General features: G+C 44.7%; 2 protein-coding genes across 3 annotated transcripts; one reads left to right on the top strand and one right to left on the bottom strand.

The window, feature by feature from the left end:
- Positions 1 to 1,542: 1,542 nt before the first annotated feature.
- LPA19 (photosystem II 11 kDa protein-like protein) lies at positions 1,543 to 2,892 on the top strand. 2 transcript variants are annotated; one of them, XM_048675815.2, is made up of 3 exons: positions 1,733 to 1,983; positions 2,069 to 2,412; positions 2,633 to 2,892. In XM_048675815.2, exons 1-3 carry the CDS (start codon positions 1,863 to 1,865, stop codon positions 2,768 to 2,770), a joined length of 603 nt encoding a protein of 200 aa, XP_048531772.1. In that variant the 5' UTR covers positions 1,733 to 1,862; the 3' UTR covers positions 2,771 to 2,892. The 2 variants fall into 2 exon arrangements, with proteins under 2 accessions (XP_087377858.1, XP_048531772.1); XM_087521732.1 differs by having other exon boundaries at positions 1,543 to 2,412.
- Positions 2,893 to 3,103: 211 nt separating this feature from the next.
- On the bottom strand, positions 3,104 to 12,670 carry LOC125510593 (uncharacterized). The gene is made up of 10 exons (XM_048675813.2): positions 12,322 to 12,670; positions 8,854 to 12,039; positions 8,416 to 8,545; positions 8,187 to 8,275; positions 7,110 to 7,348; positions 5,958 to 6,044; positions 5,113 to 5,212; positions 4,376 to 4,592; positions 4,136 to 4,219; positions 3,104 to 3,632 (listed from the first exon to the last, which is right to left on the bottom strand). Exons 2-10 carry the CDS (start codon positions 12,028 to 12,030, stop codon positions 3,628 to 3,630), a joined length of 4,128 nt encoding a protein of 1,375 aa, XP_048531770.2. The 5' UTR covers positions 12,031 to 12,039; positions 12,322 to 12,670; the 3' UTR covers positions 3,104 to 3,627.
- Positions 12,671 to 12,927: the final 257 nt, after the last annotated feature.

The raw sequence follows: 12,927 nt of genomic DNA, 5'->3' as shown, positions 1-12,927 counted from the left end.
CTGCGGAGTGAAGGGACTGCAGCTCCGTGCTGTTTAACTACAGCTCCGCCGCTCCTGGAGTGGAGCGACGGAGTGGACAGACTCCGAACAGGACTTAACTGTTGAGATAGTAAAAAAACACTAGAAATAACAATGATTATATCCAGATTCGTATATCACCTAGTAACAATGATTACCTAATGCGAACCAATCTGTGATTGGATGATCAGAGGGACTATGCTATCCCCAGCCCATCAGGGTTCAAGTCCTGGTGTTCGCATTTATTTCTAGATTTATTTCAGGATCTTCGAGGGGTGAGTGTATGCTCGTGTATATGAACGCTTGTGCATGCACTGTTTAAAAAAACAATAATTACCTAACTTACAATACGACACTCAATTATCCTGCATTTTCATTTTTAGAAAAAACTTCAATCTATTCTTTAACTGTCAAGACAGTACAAAGAACACCATAGTTAACAACAATTACATCCAGATCCGTAGACCATCTAGTAACAACCAGAAACATTGAAGCGAGTCGAGACGTGTCTTCATCATCGCTTGCAATGATCTTATACTGGGTTATGATTGGCTATATCGTCACAGTCCAATCAATTTAGATTGGAAGGCAAGAACAATGAGTATCTGTCATAATGGACAACAGCAATACTACTTCTCCAACATTGTTAAACTCTAATAAGTTTCAAAAGGAAATTGATAAATGAGCTATGGGCTATTATCTTTATCCCATATCTTCCCTCCTTCATCGTAGCCGGACAAACCTTATTTAGTAGATAGTCGAGCAGTCGTTGTGCTAAAGTCCAACAAGACCAGCGCACCAGAAAACAGTTACCGATGAAGAGAGGCATAAATTGATTGAAAAGATCCAAAATGTAGACATACCAATGCAGGCAAACGAAGACCGAATCCAAGTGGATCTATCGAAGACAAACGCCGGTCTAATCCCGCGAGATTCGCTAGAGACACGTCTCACACACTAGAAACACGATTCGGGCATGGGCTAGGCAGGAAGAATCCTATCCCGTCTTCAGGGAACCCCTACCGCCTTGCCTTTCTGAGCGGGACATAAATCCTAACAAAACTGAAAAAAAAGCACCTAAAAATGAAGTCCTACTGTCAGGAAGGACGAGCCGGAATCCACCGCGCCTCCATAGCCTTAAGGCCACAGAAGATGAGGCAGACCAACGATAACACTGACACGAGGCAGGGAAACCCTATCGCTTGAGCGCTCTTGGTCATGAGCCAAGGGGCACAGGAGGACGTAGCCAAGCTTAATTTCAGTAGGGGCAACAAATAAGAGAAAATTATGAAGAGAAAAGGAAAAAATAGAAAGTATCAAGAAGAAATAATAATAATGTCGAATAAATTTTTGATGATTTTCGTGCGGAAATTATTTATTTTATATTTTTTGAAAGAATTATTTATTTTATCTCAAAACATTCAACTTTTTTGTTCTTCTCAAATTTGAGAATGAAGCCGGGAGACACTTATTTCTCGCGCCGCTGTCTGCTTCGTCATTACAATTAACATCAATCTGAAACCAAAACTGCACGCCTTGATGCATAAATCTAGTGTATGCCTCTTCTCCCGTCAAGACGAGTGCACATGGATGTTTTTTCAGAGAGAGGTCGGGGTTTTTTTTTTGAGAGGCCGGGCGAGAGCCCATGCGTTGTTATCGGGCCAGGGGCCTATCACACATTCTGGCGTGAGCCCATGTCCGCCTCACTCTCTCTCTCTCTCTCTCTCTCTCTCTCGTCCTCCCAACGCGTCAGTAGAGCAGAGCAGTCTTGCAGATAAGGAAAGCTCTGGTTCTGCGCACAAGCTCCAACCAAATTCCGACTCCTCTGCGCAGACCAATCACCAATGCCTGGGCCTCCTTCCACCATGTCCCTGCCGAGGCCGAGCAGGTGCTACCGCTGCTGCTCGTCGTCGACGCCGCCGCCGCCGAAGCAGCGAGCCGCGGAGAGCAAGCGGCGGCCTATCCGTAACCCATCGTCGCCACCTCCATTCATCCGCTCGTCTTGCCGCGCTAATAACTAACTCCTCGCGTGCCGCGCGCAACAGTGCAGGCGGAGCGCGGCTGCTGCTGACCCGGAGGGCGCTGGCGGGCGCTGTGGCGACGGTGACGTTGGCGGTGGCGGGCCGTGCCAGGGCGGCGGAGGAGGGCGGCGAGGGGGTGGTGGGCGCGTTCAAGTCGCTGTTCGACCCGAACGAGGAGACCAAGGCCGGGAAGGTGCTGCCCAAGGCGTACCTGAAGGCGGCGCGGGAGGTGGTGCGGACGCTCCGGGAGTCGCTGGGGGAGGGCGACGCCGCCGGCGACTCGGCCAGCTTCCGCAGGGGCGCCGACTCCGCCAAGACGTCCATCCGGGAGTTCCTCGGCGGCTGGAGAGGCCAGCCCGCCGTCGCCAAAGAGGTACAGCCAGCCAGCAGCAGCTCCATTCCCTTTCTCTCAAGCCAATGCTATGAATGTTGTTGCTCAGCTACTACCAAGTTTGTCAGGAAATTCAATCTTGCAAACTATCCCCCTTTTTTTGAAGAAAAAGAGTCGAAGGATGTTGAGAGTGTTTATTTAGGGCGATTAAACCATCTGTGAATTCACTTGCCGCCCTAATATTGGATTGGATGCAATGCAGGAGTCGTATGTGGCGCTGGAGAAGGCCATCAAATCGCTGGCGGAGTTCTACTCCAAGGCAGGGCCCTTCGCCTCGCTTCCGGGAGATGTCAAAAACAAGATCCTCGACGACCTCAACGCCGCAGAGGCCTACCTCTAGGTCTCTTTGCTTAGCGGCATTGTATTTTCCGGCGTAAATTCGTTATACTTGTGTCCTTTTGTTGCGACGTTATGATGAGTAAATAATAATTGAAATGGATCCCCATTTCTCTCTTGATTCAACGGAGGCGAATATGGGCACCAGGGTAGTAGATGCATTGGAGAGGTGCTGGATCTTCAGTTCATTCTAAATTTCCCACACGACCAAAATGAGCAAGAGGCAAAGGCCTTCCGGTGGAGGAAGCCGCCGGGCCGGCAACCACAATGCAGAAGCACACATGGAACCCTGATTGATGCTTGCCAGCAGGCCCCATCCCCATGAATTCCTCCACAGTTAAAACATCCTAAAATTTCAGGTTTGAAATTACTCGCAGCAGCATGGCAAAGCTTTTTCACCCATACAACTAGCATCTTACAGACAATGAGGTTCCTTCTTCTGGTTGCAAAAGTGCAAAGCTATTGACAGAAACAACAACTAACATCCACTATGATTCGCGGCAACGTTGGCCTTCGACTTTTAAGTTAACCCCCCCCCCCCCCCCCCCCCCCACCCCCAAAATGCACAGAATAAAACTATAATCCCCCTTCTACCTGCTGAGGAGTCCACATACAGTTAGGTATGGTCGGGGTCAACAACTTTTAATACTGCACACTGCACAGGCTGGTCACCAAGCCCTGGCCAAAACAGCGCTCGTCTTCAAAAACGCATCCTTTCAGGTTTGCTTTCTGGAAGAAGCAGATGCACGGCAGGCTGAGTTAAAACAAGATAACTAAATGGTTTCATCATCTATGTCTGTCACTCTTGCGAAGCAGGTTGCGTTGTCTTGTCGGGCCAAAATGAACTGGAGACGAGGCTCGTCAATCTGCAATTAAGATTTAAAATAAAAATCTTGAGACCCACATAAAAATCTATTGCTAAACAATTAAAGTACAGCCATGGCCCAGAGATCTTATCATAGAGAACCCCATCAGCATGATAGGTATATTACGGTACTAATTGTTTGAGTAACAGTATGTCCTAATCCTTCAAAATAGGAAACAGTATGCACTGGGGTTACTATATTTATATCTATATAAAGAAGAAAAAAACTAGTATTCACACCACCTTCACTGACATGCTAAACAAAACTATGCTTATCCAAGGGTGTTATTTCAGATTAATACGTATGTTATAGTAAATGGAGGGTTTTCCTGCAATTAACTATGGGTCAAAGAAGTATTAGCTGTTTATAAGAAACATTATGCACTGGAGTTGGCCATCTTTAAAAAGCAAAATTAAACTTCGAGTTCAAAGTCTGTCCTCTGAAATTCTGTTTCAAATTAAGATCCAAAAAGAACATGAAAATGGTTATTACAAAGCATTTACTTTTGCAAGTTTCAGCATCTTCTTTGCTGCTGTTCAACTGATCCATGACCTCCGAACCTTGGGTCTCCGCATCCGCATCTACATCTGCAACGGAGCAAACAGAGTCCACATCGGATACTTTTCTGAACTATCTCCAGAGAAATCAAGTATCAATTGTACAAATGGCCAGTCGCCATTGGATAAAGAAACAGGGAGAAAAAATGAAATATACATAAGAGACATGTTATTCATGGTACTGACCTCCTTCAGAACCTGGGTGTTCCTGAGGTGAAGCCTGCTTATTTAGCAATGGCTTTTGAAGAAGACCTGTACCAGGAAAAACTAACATGTTGATAGACTTGACTTCTTGCTTGTCTGAAACTTCAAGTGGGCTAAATCCGAATTTGGATGTCCAGGTGTCCACCAGTTCATTAATAGCAGGAATGATCAGCTTCTCAACTTTGAGAGAACTGAGGATCTGAAATGTAAATAAGAGAAGGCATTAAGAACACACATGGAATTACCCTACTATGATAATAAAACAAAAAAACATCAAGCCAATTCATCCATAACCTACTGTAGGGAAAGGTGCAAAGTGTTGCCAGTTATACACTAATATAGCTGTACCATGATGGAATTACCCTACCATTGTATGCATATGCGCTATATCCATTACAGGTTTCAGTACCAAATGAAGAAAACATTGTCAAGCAGTTGTAGCATGCCAATTGTAACTCAATACCATTTTACAAGAGGGCAATATTAGTTTGCTACCTTTGTAATCTCTCTGCTACTACTTTTGAACAGATTTCAGGTTGATAACAAAATCTTGCATAAGTTCATAAAGTTAGGGTTTGAGAAGTTCAGTTCTCCAAATTTACAAACTATAATGAAACATACATAACTACAGGAGGACTAAATAGAACATCCCCAAACTTTTGTCCTATATAAGCACCATGAAGAATGCCAAAATGGATCTGAGGCTCAGGTAAAGATACCATTTCAATTCCATCTAAAAGTCGACGGCACATCCCTTGGCGACGATACATATGTCGTGTACCAATGAATGGCATCTCTGCCAACTTGGTCCCATGTATCCTGTTTCAGCATAAGACATAATAACAGTAAACTTGTATTAGAATCCAGCAATTCAGCGGAAGAAAAAAGAAACTCAAGAGCAACCAGATAATAGCAAGTGTTACAAAGTTAGTCTGATGTCTATTACTGCTTAATGCTAGAGTTCAGATAGCGAGGCTAAAAAGTTGTATAAACAAAGTATATAGTGTAGGACATATCTAGACAAGCAAGCTACAAAATTGCATGCAAAGAGCTTTATGAAGTACGCAAGCAATAATAAGTTTATAACTAACGTATCTTACTAAAGTGTAACGCTCCAGTGACATAAAGCTACTTTCTTTAATACAGAATACCACCAACACCATCAGGATAAATGAGTACTTCCGTAAAAACTGCTCGGTGCTCACAGTAATGATCTAGTAAGCGTCACCTAGCAGGCTAGCAGTAGTACTAGACAATTGAACATAACTTGTTTTTGTCAAGTTTGAATTATTCAATTATCAGTAGCCTATATTCAAGCAACTTGACTAATCGCCTGACCACCTACATTGGAAAATTAGAGTGGGAATGCAGCTTCCACTCCATAGTTGGAGCATACATGACTAATTGCCATATAGGTCAGCAAACTAGTGGTTGAAACAAGACAAACTCGGTATATTAAGCGAGGACATGAATCTCTGATACCAATGAATAGTGTATTCAGTTCATACACATGGCAGAACAGTCACAAAACATGGCATACACACAAAAGAAGGAAGTAACCCACCTGACTGATGCTGCAGATACTATTTCATCTCCACGCTCCAAAATAAAGATATAAAATCCATGGAAATCCAGCCGGAGAAAATTTGACCTGCACAGACAAGAAATGAGAGAGCAATCAAACATCTCTCACTGATAAATGTTACCAGTTCAACTTGTTGTCATGACGCAACTGTTAGATAAGTAACTTGACCAATGTGCCCAGCAGCATAAACAAACACCCAAACCAATTCTGTATGCCAGTAACTGAACATACAGTAAGCCAGAGGGATCATACCCGTGTATAGATTCAAACTACCCAAGCCACATATGCACACATGTAAGCACTAGGAATAGGTCCCACCAATCAGCCACTTTATCAAACTAGGAATAAGCAATTAATTGTCGAATGGCGTCGTTGGTCAATTTTGTTAGTTTGCTATTTGGTGCATGCATAGGTGATGCTTTAATACTTGGGTCTTTTCTTTTGCCGTTTTAACGCACATATTGCACATATTTGACATTATTCACATACCTCTATATGCCATTGTAGCGAAACACATGATGTAAGCTCAAAAACATCAAAGAACTAAACCGACGGACAGCAAAATCTTATCATCACAAGAATAAGCAAAATGTTAAAACTCCACAATCATTTTATGGCTAGGGGCATCGCCAGCTTGCTTGAAATAATCAAGGGCAAGGCCCGGTTGTGGGCAAGGGCAGGGGGCACGGTCTCGCGATGCTTCTACTGCTGGTGCCTAGAACTTGGCATGCACCGTTGTATTTCTGGGGCGTGGGCCATTTCAGGCTTGTACATGGAGACACAAGGCTTTTGCGTTTTCCGAGGAAAAACAATTATGGCGAGGAAACAAAAATATTGCGAGGTGAGCTCACCCCAACAGACCTGCATCTGTCAATAGCTATACAGCCAAGCATGGAGAGGGGTAGAAGGATACTAAAAACGACCCAGCTTAAATGAGTAGCAAGAGGTAACTACAGCAACATTGAAGGTAAACTCAACCCCACCCACAAAAACACACGTGCATAGGAAGGAGAGAAAGAGAGTGTGTGCAAAGATTTACAAATCGAAAGCATATCAACAACAGAGGAGTTCTACAAAATATCCTTGAGCTTGCTTAGAGTACCATGAGCTTGTGTTAAGAGAGATGCCTACCCACAGTTGTACACAACATTACGTATCAAGTTGATCCCAGTTCTTTGGTCAACAATAGGAAGAAAGCACTCATCCATCAGTGAAAGAGCAACTGCAATCTTGGAATTACACTCGACCCTTCCATCCAAATCAAGAACTGTTTCTGGTGCATTTTCATGGCTACACTGAATAATTCTGCATGCAAATTCAGGTTCAAGATCCTTCTTGACCGCAAGAAGATTCTGCAATTCCTCAAACAGCTGCATTGCATAGAAAGTTATTTAGATTCCGTGGTGCGATGAGGATTCAGGAAGGGAAAATGCCGACTGATGGAAAAGAAAGTGAGAATAAAGAATAACATGTGAACAGGTTTGGTCTTCAAAGGGATACAGGAAACAGAAATATTAAGCATTAGGAAACTTTCCAAACTGTTTTCAGTCAAAGTGAAACAGAAATAGTAACGATTAAACTGATCACATACATCTTCATTATAGAATATCAATACTATTTTTGTTTGTTTTCCAGAGTATCCAAGGTGGATTAGTTTGTACAATAATATCGCAATATCGACGGAAAAACGATAATAATATTTCTATGCAGCATTTCAAAATACTTCTACATATATCCATATTCAAATTTCAACTGTACTACACAAATCCTTAAACATCACTTAAGTAATAACTATTTCAAGGATGATGGCATGCAAAGTTCTGCATGCTTTTCAGATAAAAAATTGTCACCATACTGGAAATATTCAGTCTCAGAAGACTAACTCAGAAAAGGAAATCCAAATTCCAAAGTAAATGATTTTGGTAGCTTTGCATACTATATTGGTCGCTTATCAAGTATAGCTACTTGGACAAAAAAACTAAATGCCATAATTCAAAAATAAAAGCAATAGAACTCTGTTGAGTAGGTTAAGTGCAGATATTTAACGAGTGACATTTTCAAGCATCAAGTTGTCACAAGCTAGTGACACTCAACTTAGCTCAAAATATATAATGTCAATGCTAGAATTGTAGTCATGGAAAACTACATCGTAATATGTCCAGAAAGAAAGTCATGGAAAGGGAAGAACTAAAGTTGACAAAGTATTACCAGTCTGCAACTTTGTTGGCAAAAATGATTTCCTGCCTGATTGGAGACACTGGATAGGTCCTCAGTCTCAGGAGAGCAAGCTGGGTGATCTGCAGGCATCATCATTGTGGAACAGTCAAAAACATGATTGACTAACACAACATTATAGTAACAACAACCGGAATCTGACAAAATAAGTTATCAAAGATTCCAAAGTACCAAAGAACTAGGATACACAGAGATCACATACATTTCTCCTCGCATTGGGAACAAGAATGTAATGAATCAACTTCAGCATTGTCTGGAGCATCATGATTCAAATGCTCCTGACAAAATTTACAGGAACAGTTTGCACAACGCCAATCATCAGATGGAAGTTCCTGTAAATTGGATATTCATGCTCATTAGAGAATGCTGCGCCAGATACACTTAGCCATAGACCATATACTAGGGGGAAAATCGAGGTCATATGCTAGTCGTTTCAATATCTCCCTAATCCAGGAACTGCTAAATTAATCAGACACATAAATCAAAATGCTGACAAATCTGCGGTACAACTGAAAGAAATGTCAGACGGTTATTGCTCAGAGTGAAAACGGCATTAAGCCAACAACCTAACACAGTAACTGTATGAAAAGCGCTTTTTTTAAGTATAAACACCATTTACTCTCTGTATATAAATACATACCTCGAGTTCTAGGCAACTCATGTGGAATGTTGAGGGGCATCCGTCACAGCAGATCAAATTGCCTCCATCACCACAAATACCACATGTGTCGTCATTGGGATCATCACCCTCAGTGCTAACAGGGAAAAAGGCCTGTCTTTCAGAATCAGACTGCTTGTCCCATGCACTAATGAGACAATGCAAAAGGTCATTGTCCAGCCCATCCACAAGTATATTCCTGTATGGTTTGCTCGGTTGACCACCAGCATGAGCCACAAATTCGAGTACTGTGACAACCTTGCTACAGCAGCTACAGTTAATTCCATCCCTGGTGAGTAAACCCTCTAGCAGAACTTTTGAGCGGCTTTCATCCATGCATTTCAGTCTAGTGTTGACGGATAGAACATCCAGATCAATCAACCAGGAGAAAACTGTGCGTTTCCATTCATATGGAGCAAAACCATTGCTGCTTCCAGCCTCCTGATTTGATCCACGAGCGAGTAGAGCACAACCGCCTCGCTTTTTTCTTTCCTTCGAAATCTTCTTCTTCTTTTCCTTTGGCCTGCCCTTTGAATTTTTAGAGTTCTTTAGCAAACCATGCTTCCTCTTTTTTAACTTCTGAAGCTCAACTTTGGTCTTTCGCTTGTTAACAACTACTCTTTTTAGTTTGCTGAGGATCTCCTGTGGTAAAGAACTACTCACAGAAGCATGTGTTTTGCCAGGGCTGCCCGGAGATTTCTTTGATAAATTCTCGCTTGTAGCTTCGTTCTTTTGCTCAGATTGCATACTTTCATACACTGCGTATGCTTTTGTGATTGACCAGTAAGATCCTTTACCACTTGGAGGTATATAGACAGAATCCCAATAATTTCTGCCATTCCTGGGTCTCAGATCAATCTTCCAACCAGCATCCAGAAGTATGGTCTTTACCTGTTCGCTTATTTGACGCTTTTGTTCAAAACGACCTGTTGATTCACCTGGGTTTCCAGATTTTGCTCTGGAGCCATATTGTGCCTCGCTATTGCCTTTGGAACAACTTGCTTTGGGAGAACCAGAAGAACGGTTTGGTCTAGATCCGGACCTTTGTTTATGCAATGGATCTTTCCTTTTTCGCCTGTCTTTTCTCACAACAATAACTTCCTCAGATTCACTAGAATACTCTTGTTTTACCATGACGGCAGGAGCATCACGTTCTCTGCGCCCTCTACAATTTCTCTTGTGGGTAATGATGATATCAGTTCCATCAACATCAGATCCATTATGTGAAAGCTTGCAGGCATCTTTATTAGAGGGGTTAACAGATCTGCCCAACTCAGCTGCTCGACTGTGATGCTGCCGTTTTGTCAAAATATCTTTTTTGTCTGGACCGGAGTTCTTCTCCGTAAGCATCTTCCCAGAAGACTTCTTTGATTGATCTAACTCGGTGTGAGAAGTACTTCTTGTCTTTTTCATGGATGGTGTCTCAACTGGTGACCCTCCAGCAATTTTATCAAGACCTGATTCCAACATCCTCTTCTTGCTGGCAACAATCTTAGCACCAACTGATAATGGTGACTTCAGCATGGCAGTCTTGTTTTCAGATCTAACTCCTTCCGAATCTGTTAGCTCTGTATCATTCTTTTCAGTGATAGCTGAACTACAGACATTCTGATCCACCAGAGGAACTGCATCTTTTGTTGTTGCCTTGGCAATGCTGCCACTTCTCATGGACGGCTGTGGCTTCGAATTGATCTTTATCTCTGTTGCTGATGCCTTGTTCTCTGTGATATTTGCAGGATAATCCTTGCCAGTAACACCTGATTTTCTTTGAGCACTAATCTTTCCATTTGGTGTGTTCTTCTTTGTGTTGGTTCCACGTTTAGCAGGTTCAGTGTGGTCAGCTTTTAAGGATGCAGTATTGCTCACTTTCCTTGTATAATGATGAACAACATCTTCCTTTCTCCCCTTGCTTTCCATGCTAGCCGCGTTTGCACTACTTTTGCATGAGCTTCCAGAAGCCTCTCTTTGTTTAACTGTAGATGACCTTGTAACTCTCCTCTCAAACTGAACCTCCTCCTCTTCATGTTTCGCCTGCTTCATTTCACATGTGTTTCTGGTTAACGACTTTCTCCTTATAAATACAATGTCAGGAGTCGAAATCCCCTTGGTTCCGCCTACAGGGCTACCTAAGCCCTCTTTATGGTTAGTGCAATCAGTTAATGCGATGTTGTTATCAGCCACACATCTTCCATTACCATTTAGAGAAGCTTCAGTGTCTTTACGTACATCATCATCGTGACAATGCTTCTCAACTCCCTGATCACCACTCTGGTGTACCATTCCCTCAGTACGCACAACATTACCATCCTGCTGAACAGGTTCTGATGCGCTAGTAGGGTTGTTTCTGCTTACATCAATGACCAATTCATCGTCTTTTGCTGCAGCTGATGGGTCTATGACCTCCCCCTGGCAAGGTCCATTGGCACCCTTGTTTTCCTGGGAGTCATCAGTACCACCCCCACTTGTTCCAGACACATTCTCCTCCTCCTGAGTTGCAGAGTAAGTCTTCTCGTCTGCCTTCACTTTCTTATCATCAGATTCAAAATTGCTTTTTTGGTTGTCTAAGCCATTCTCTTGAGCAATACCGGCACTATCCACATTATTCTCAGAACACTTAGCTGGCACTTGTATAGCATCATCCACTTTCACTGGAACCTCATCCATGTGCTCATCGCCTTTAGAAGCGTCGACTGTCTGCGCCCCGCTTCTGCCATCCTCTGCAACAGCCTCACAGTTAGTCTTCTCCAGACTGTCACCTGCAGTAGCCTCGCAGTTAGTCTTCTCCAGACTGTCACCCGCAGTAGCCTCGCAGTTAGTCTTCTCCAAACTGTCACCCGCAGTAGCCTCACAGTCAGTCTTCTCCAAAGCGTCACACTCGCTAACATCCGCGGCGGCGGCAGCTTCACCCTCGGGCTCAGCATCCACATGCAGCTTCATGGTGGCTGACCTGAGCACCCTCTTTGCCACGCCGCCATTCTCGCCCGCAGGAACATCCTTCCTCTTCTTCCCCGTAAGCGTGGACCCTCCGCCGCCCAGAACGTCAACATCACCAAGGGAAGGTTTTTCCACCTCCACCAAGGAGGAAGCCTTGGGCGAGTCCTTCATCAGGGCGTCTTCTATTCCTGGCATCGGGTTTCGCTCCAAACCGTTAAGCCTCATCCCAGTGCCCTGCGTGATAAGAACAGAAAAATCATCAGAACCACACTCCCACTAAATGTTGAACTGGTGGCCACCTATAGCTACCCGAACTCCCAGCCAGCGTAAACCTAGCAAGATAATTAGGGTTGGGAAACTCGGGGCAATGGGGTATCAAGCGCATGAAATGGTTAAGACCTGCTCTTTCGAGTAAACCTAGATGGCAATTCGGGAAACTGGTGAAACATCTTAGACATCAAGCGGAAAAAAGCATAATCCCTTGAAATCCGGAGGCGAAGCAGCGGGGCAGCTCACCAGAAGCCAGGGAGGAGGAGAGCATGCCCTGGATCAGCACCGAATCGCGCGGCCGAAACCGTGCAAGGCCGAGATCGCCGGCCTCCGCCGCCGAGAGCAAGCGGTGGAAGCAGCGGTTGCCGGCGCGGCCACCGGCCCCGCCGATCCGGCCGCGGAAGGGTGGGGTCCGGCGCGAATCCGCGGCGTGGGGGCGGCGAATCTGGGGGGATTCGGGCGCCGGAATGCCGAATTGGGGTCGGGATGGGGCGGTGGGAGGGAGGAGGGGGAGGGCGCTTGGTGGTGTGCTGCTATAGGCTTTTGGGTTTGTGGGTTTTAATCCGCTCCCTAACTCCTTTTCCTCCGTAGTTTTAAATCCGGGGGCTCCTTCGGGTTTTCGGCAGGGGAGAGGGGTGGGGGTGGGGCTTCCGTTTCGCCTCGCCTCCGCGAGCGAGAGACCCAGGACGGGAGGAAGACGTGGGCGGGTGGGTGGGTGGAGCCCGTCGGCAGCCGCCTAGGGCTGGCTGGGGCGGTTGTTGCTCCGCTCGGGACGCCAACGGCAGGAGCGGTGTGGTGGTGAACATGTGAGGAGTCACGAGTTGGTTTCAATCCCCCACGCAGATTGTGGGG

This window comes from Triticum urartu, chromosome 5A (genome assembly GCF_056163025.1).
Source record: "Triticum urartu cultivar PI428250 chromosome 5A, HENAU_Tu73, whole genome shotgun sequence".
Classification (NCBI taxonomy): domain Eukaryota; kingdom Viridiplantae; phylum Streptophyta; class Magnoliopsida; order Poales; family Poaceae; genus Triticum; species Triticum urartu.
This window is presented reverse-complemented; position numbering and strand designations above follow the sequence as displayed.

Bases quoted from the DNA above. Each gene is read 5' to 3' on its own strand.
- LPA19 (XM_087521732.1), top strand. From the start codon at position 1,558: ATGCATAAATCTAGTGTATGCCTCTTCTCCCGTCAAGACGAGTGCACA. The intron at 2,413-2,632 runs GTACAGCCAGCC...GATGCAATGCAG, and splicing joins AGCCCGCCGTCGCCAAAGAG to GAGTCGTATGTGGCGCTGGA.
- LOC125510593 (XM_048675813.2), bottom strand. From the start codon at position 12,030: ATGAGGCTTAACGGTTTGGAGCGAAACCCGATGCCAGGAATAGAAGAC. The intron at 7,349-8,186 runs GTAATACTTTGT...TATGCAATGCAG, and splicing joins GCCAACAAAGTTGCAGACTG to CTGTTTGAGGAATTGCAGAA. The intron at 5,213-5,957 runs GTGGGTTACTTC...ATGCTGAAACAG, and splicing joins GTATCTGCAGCATCAGTCAG to GATACATGGGACCAAGTTGG.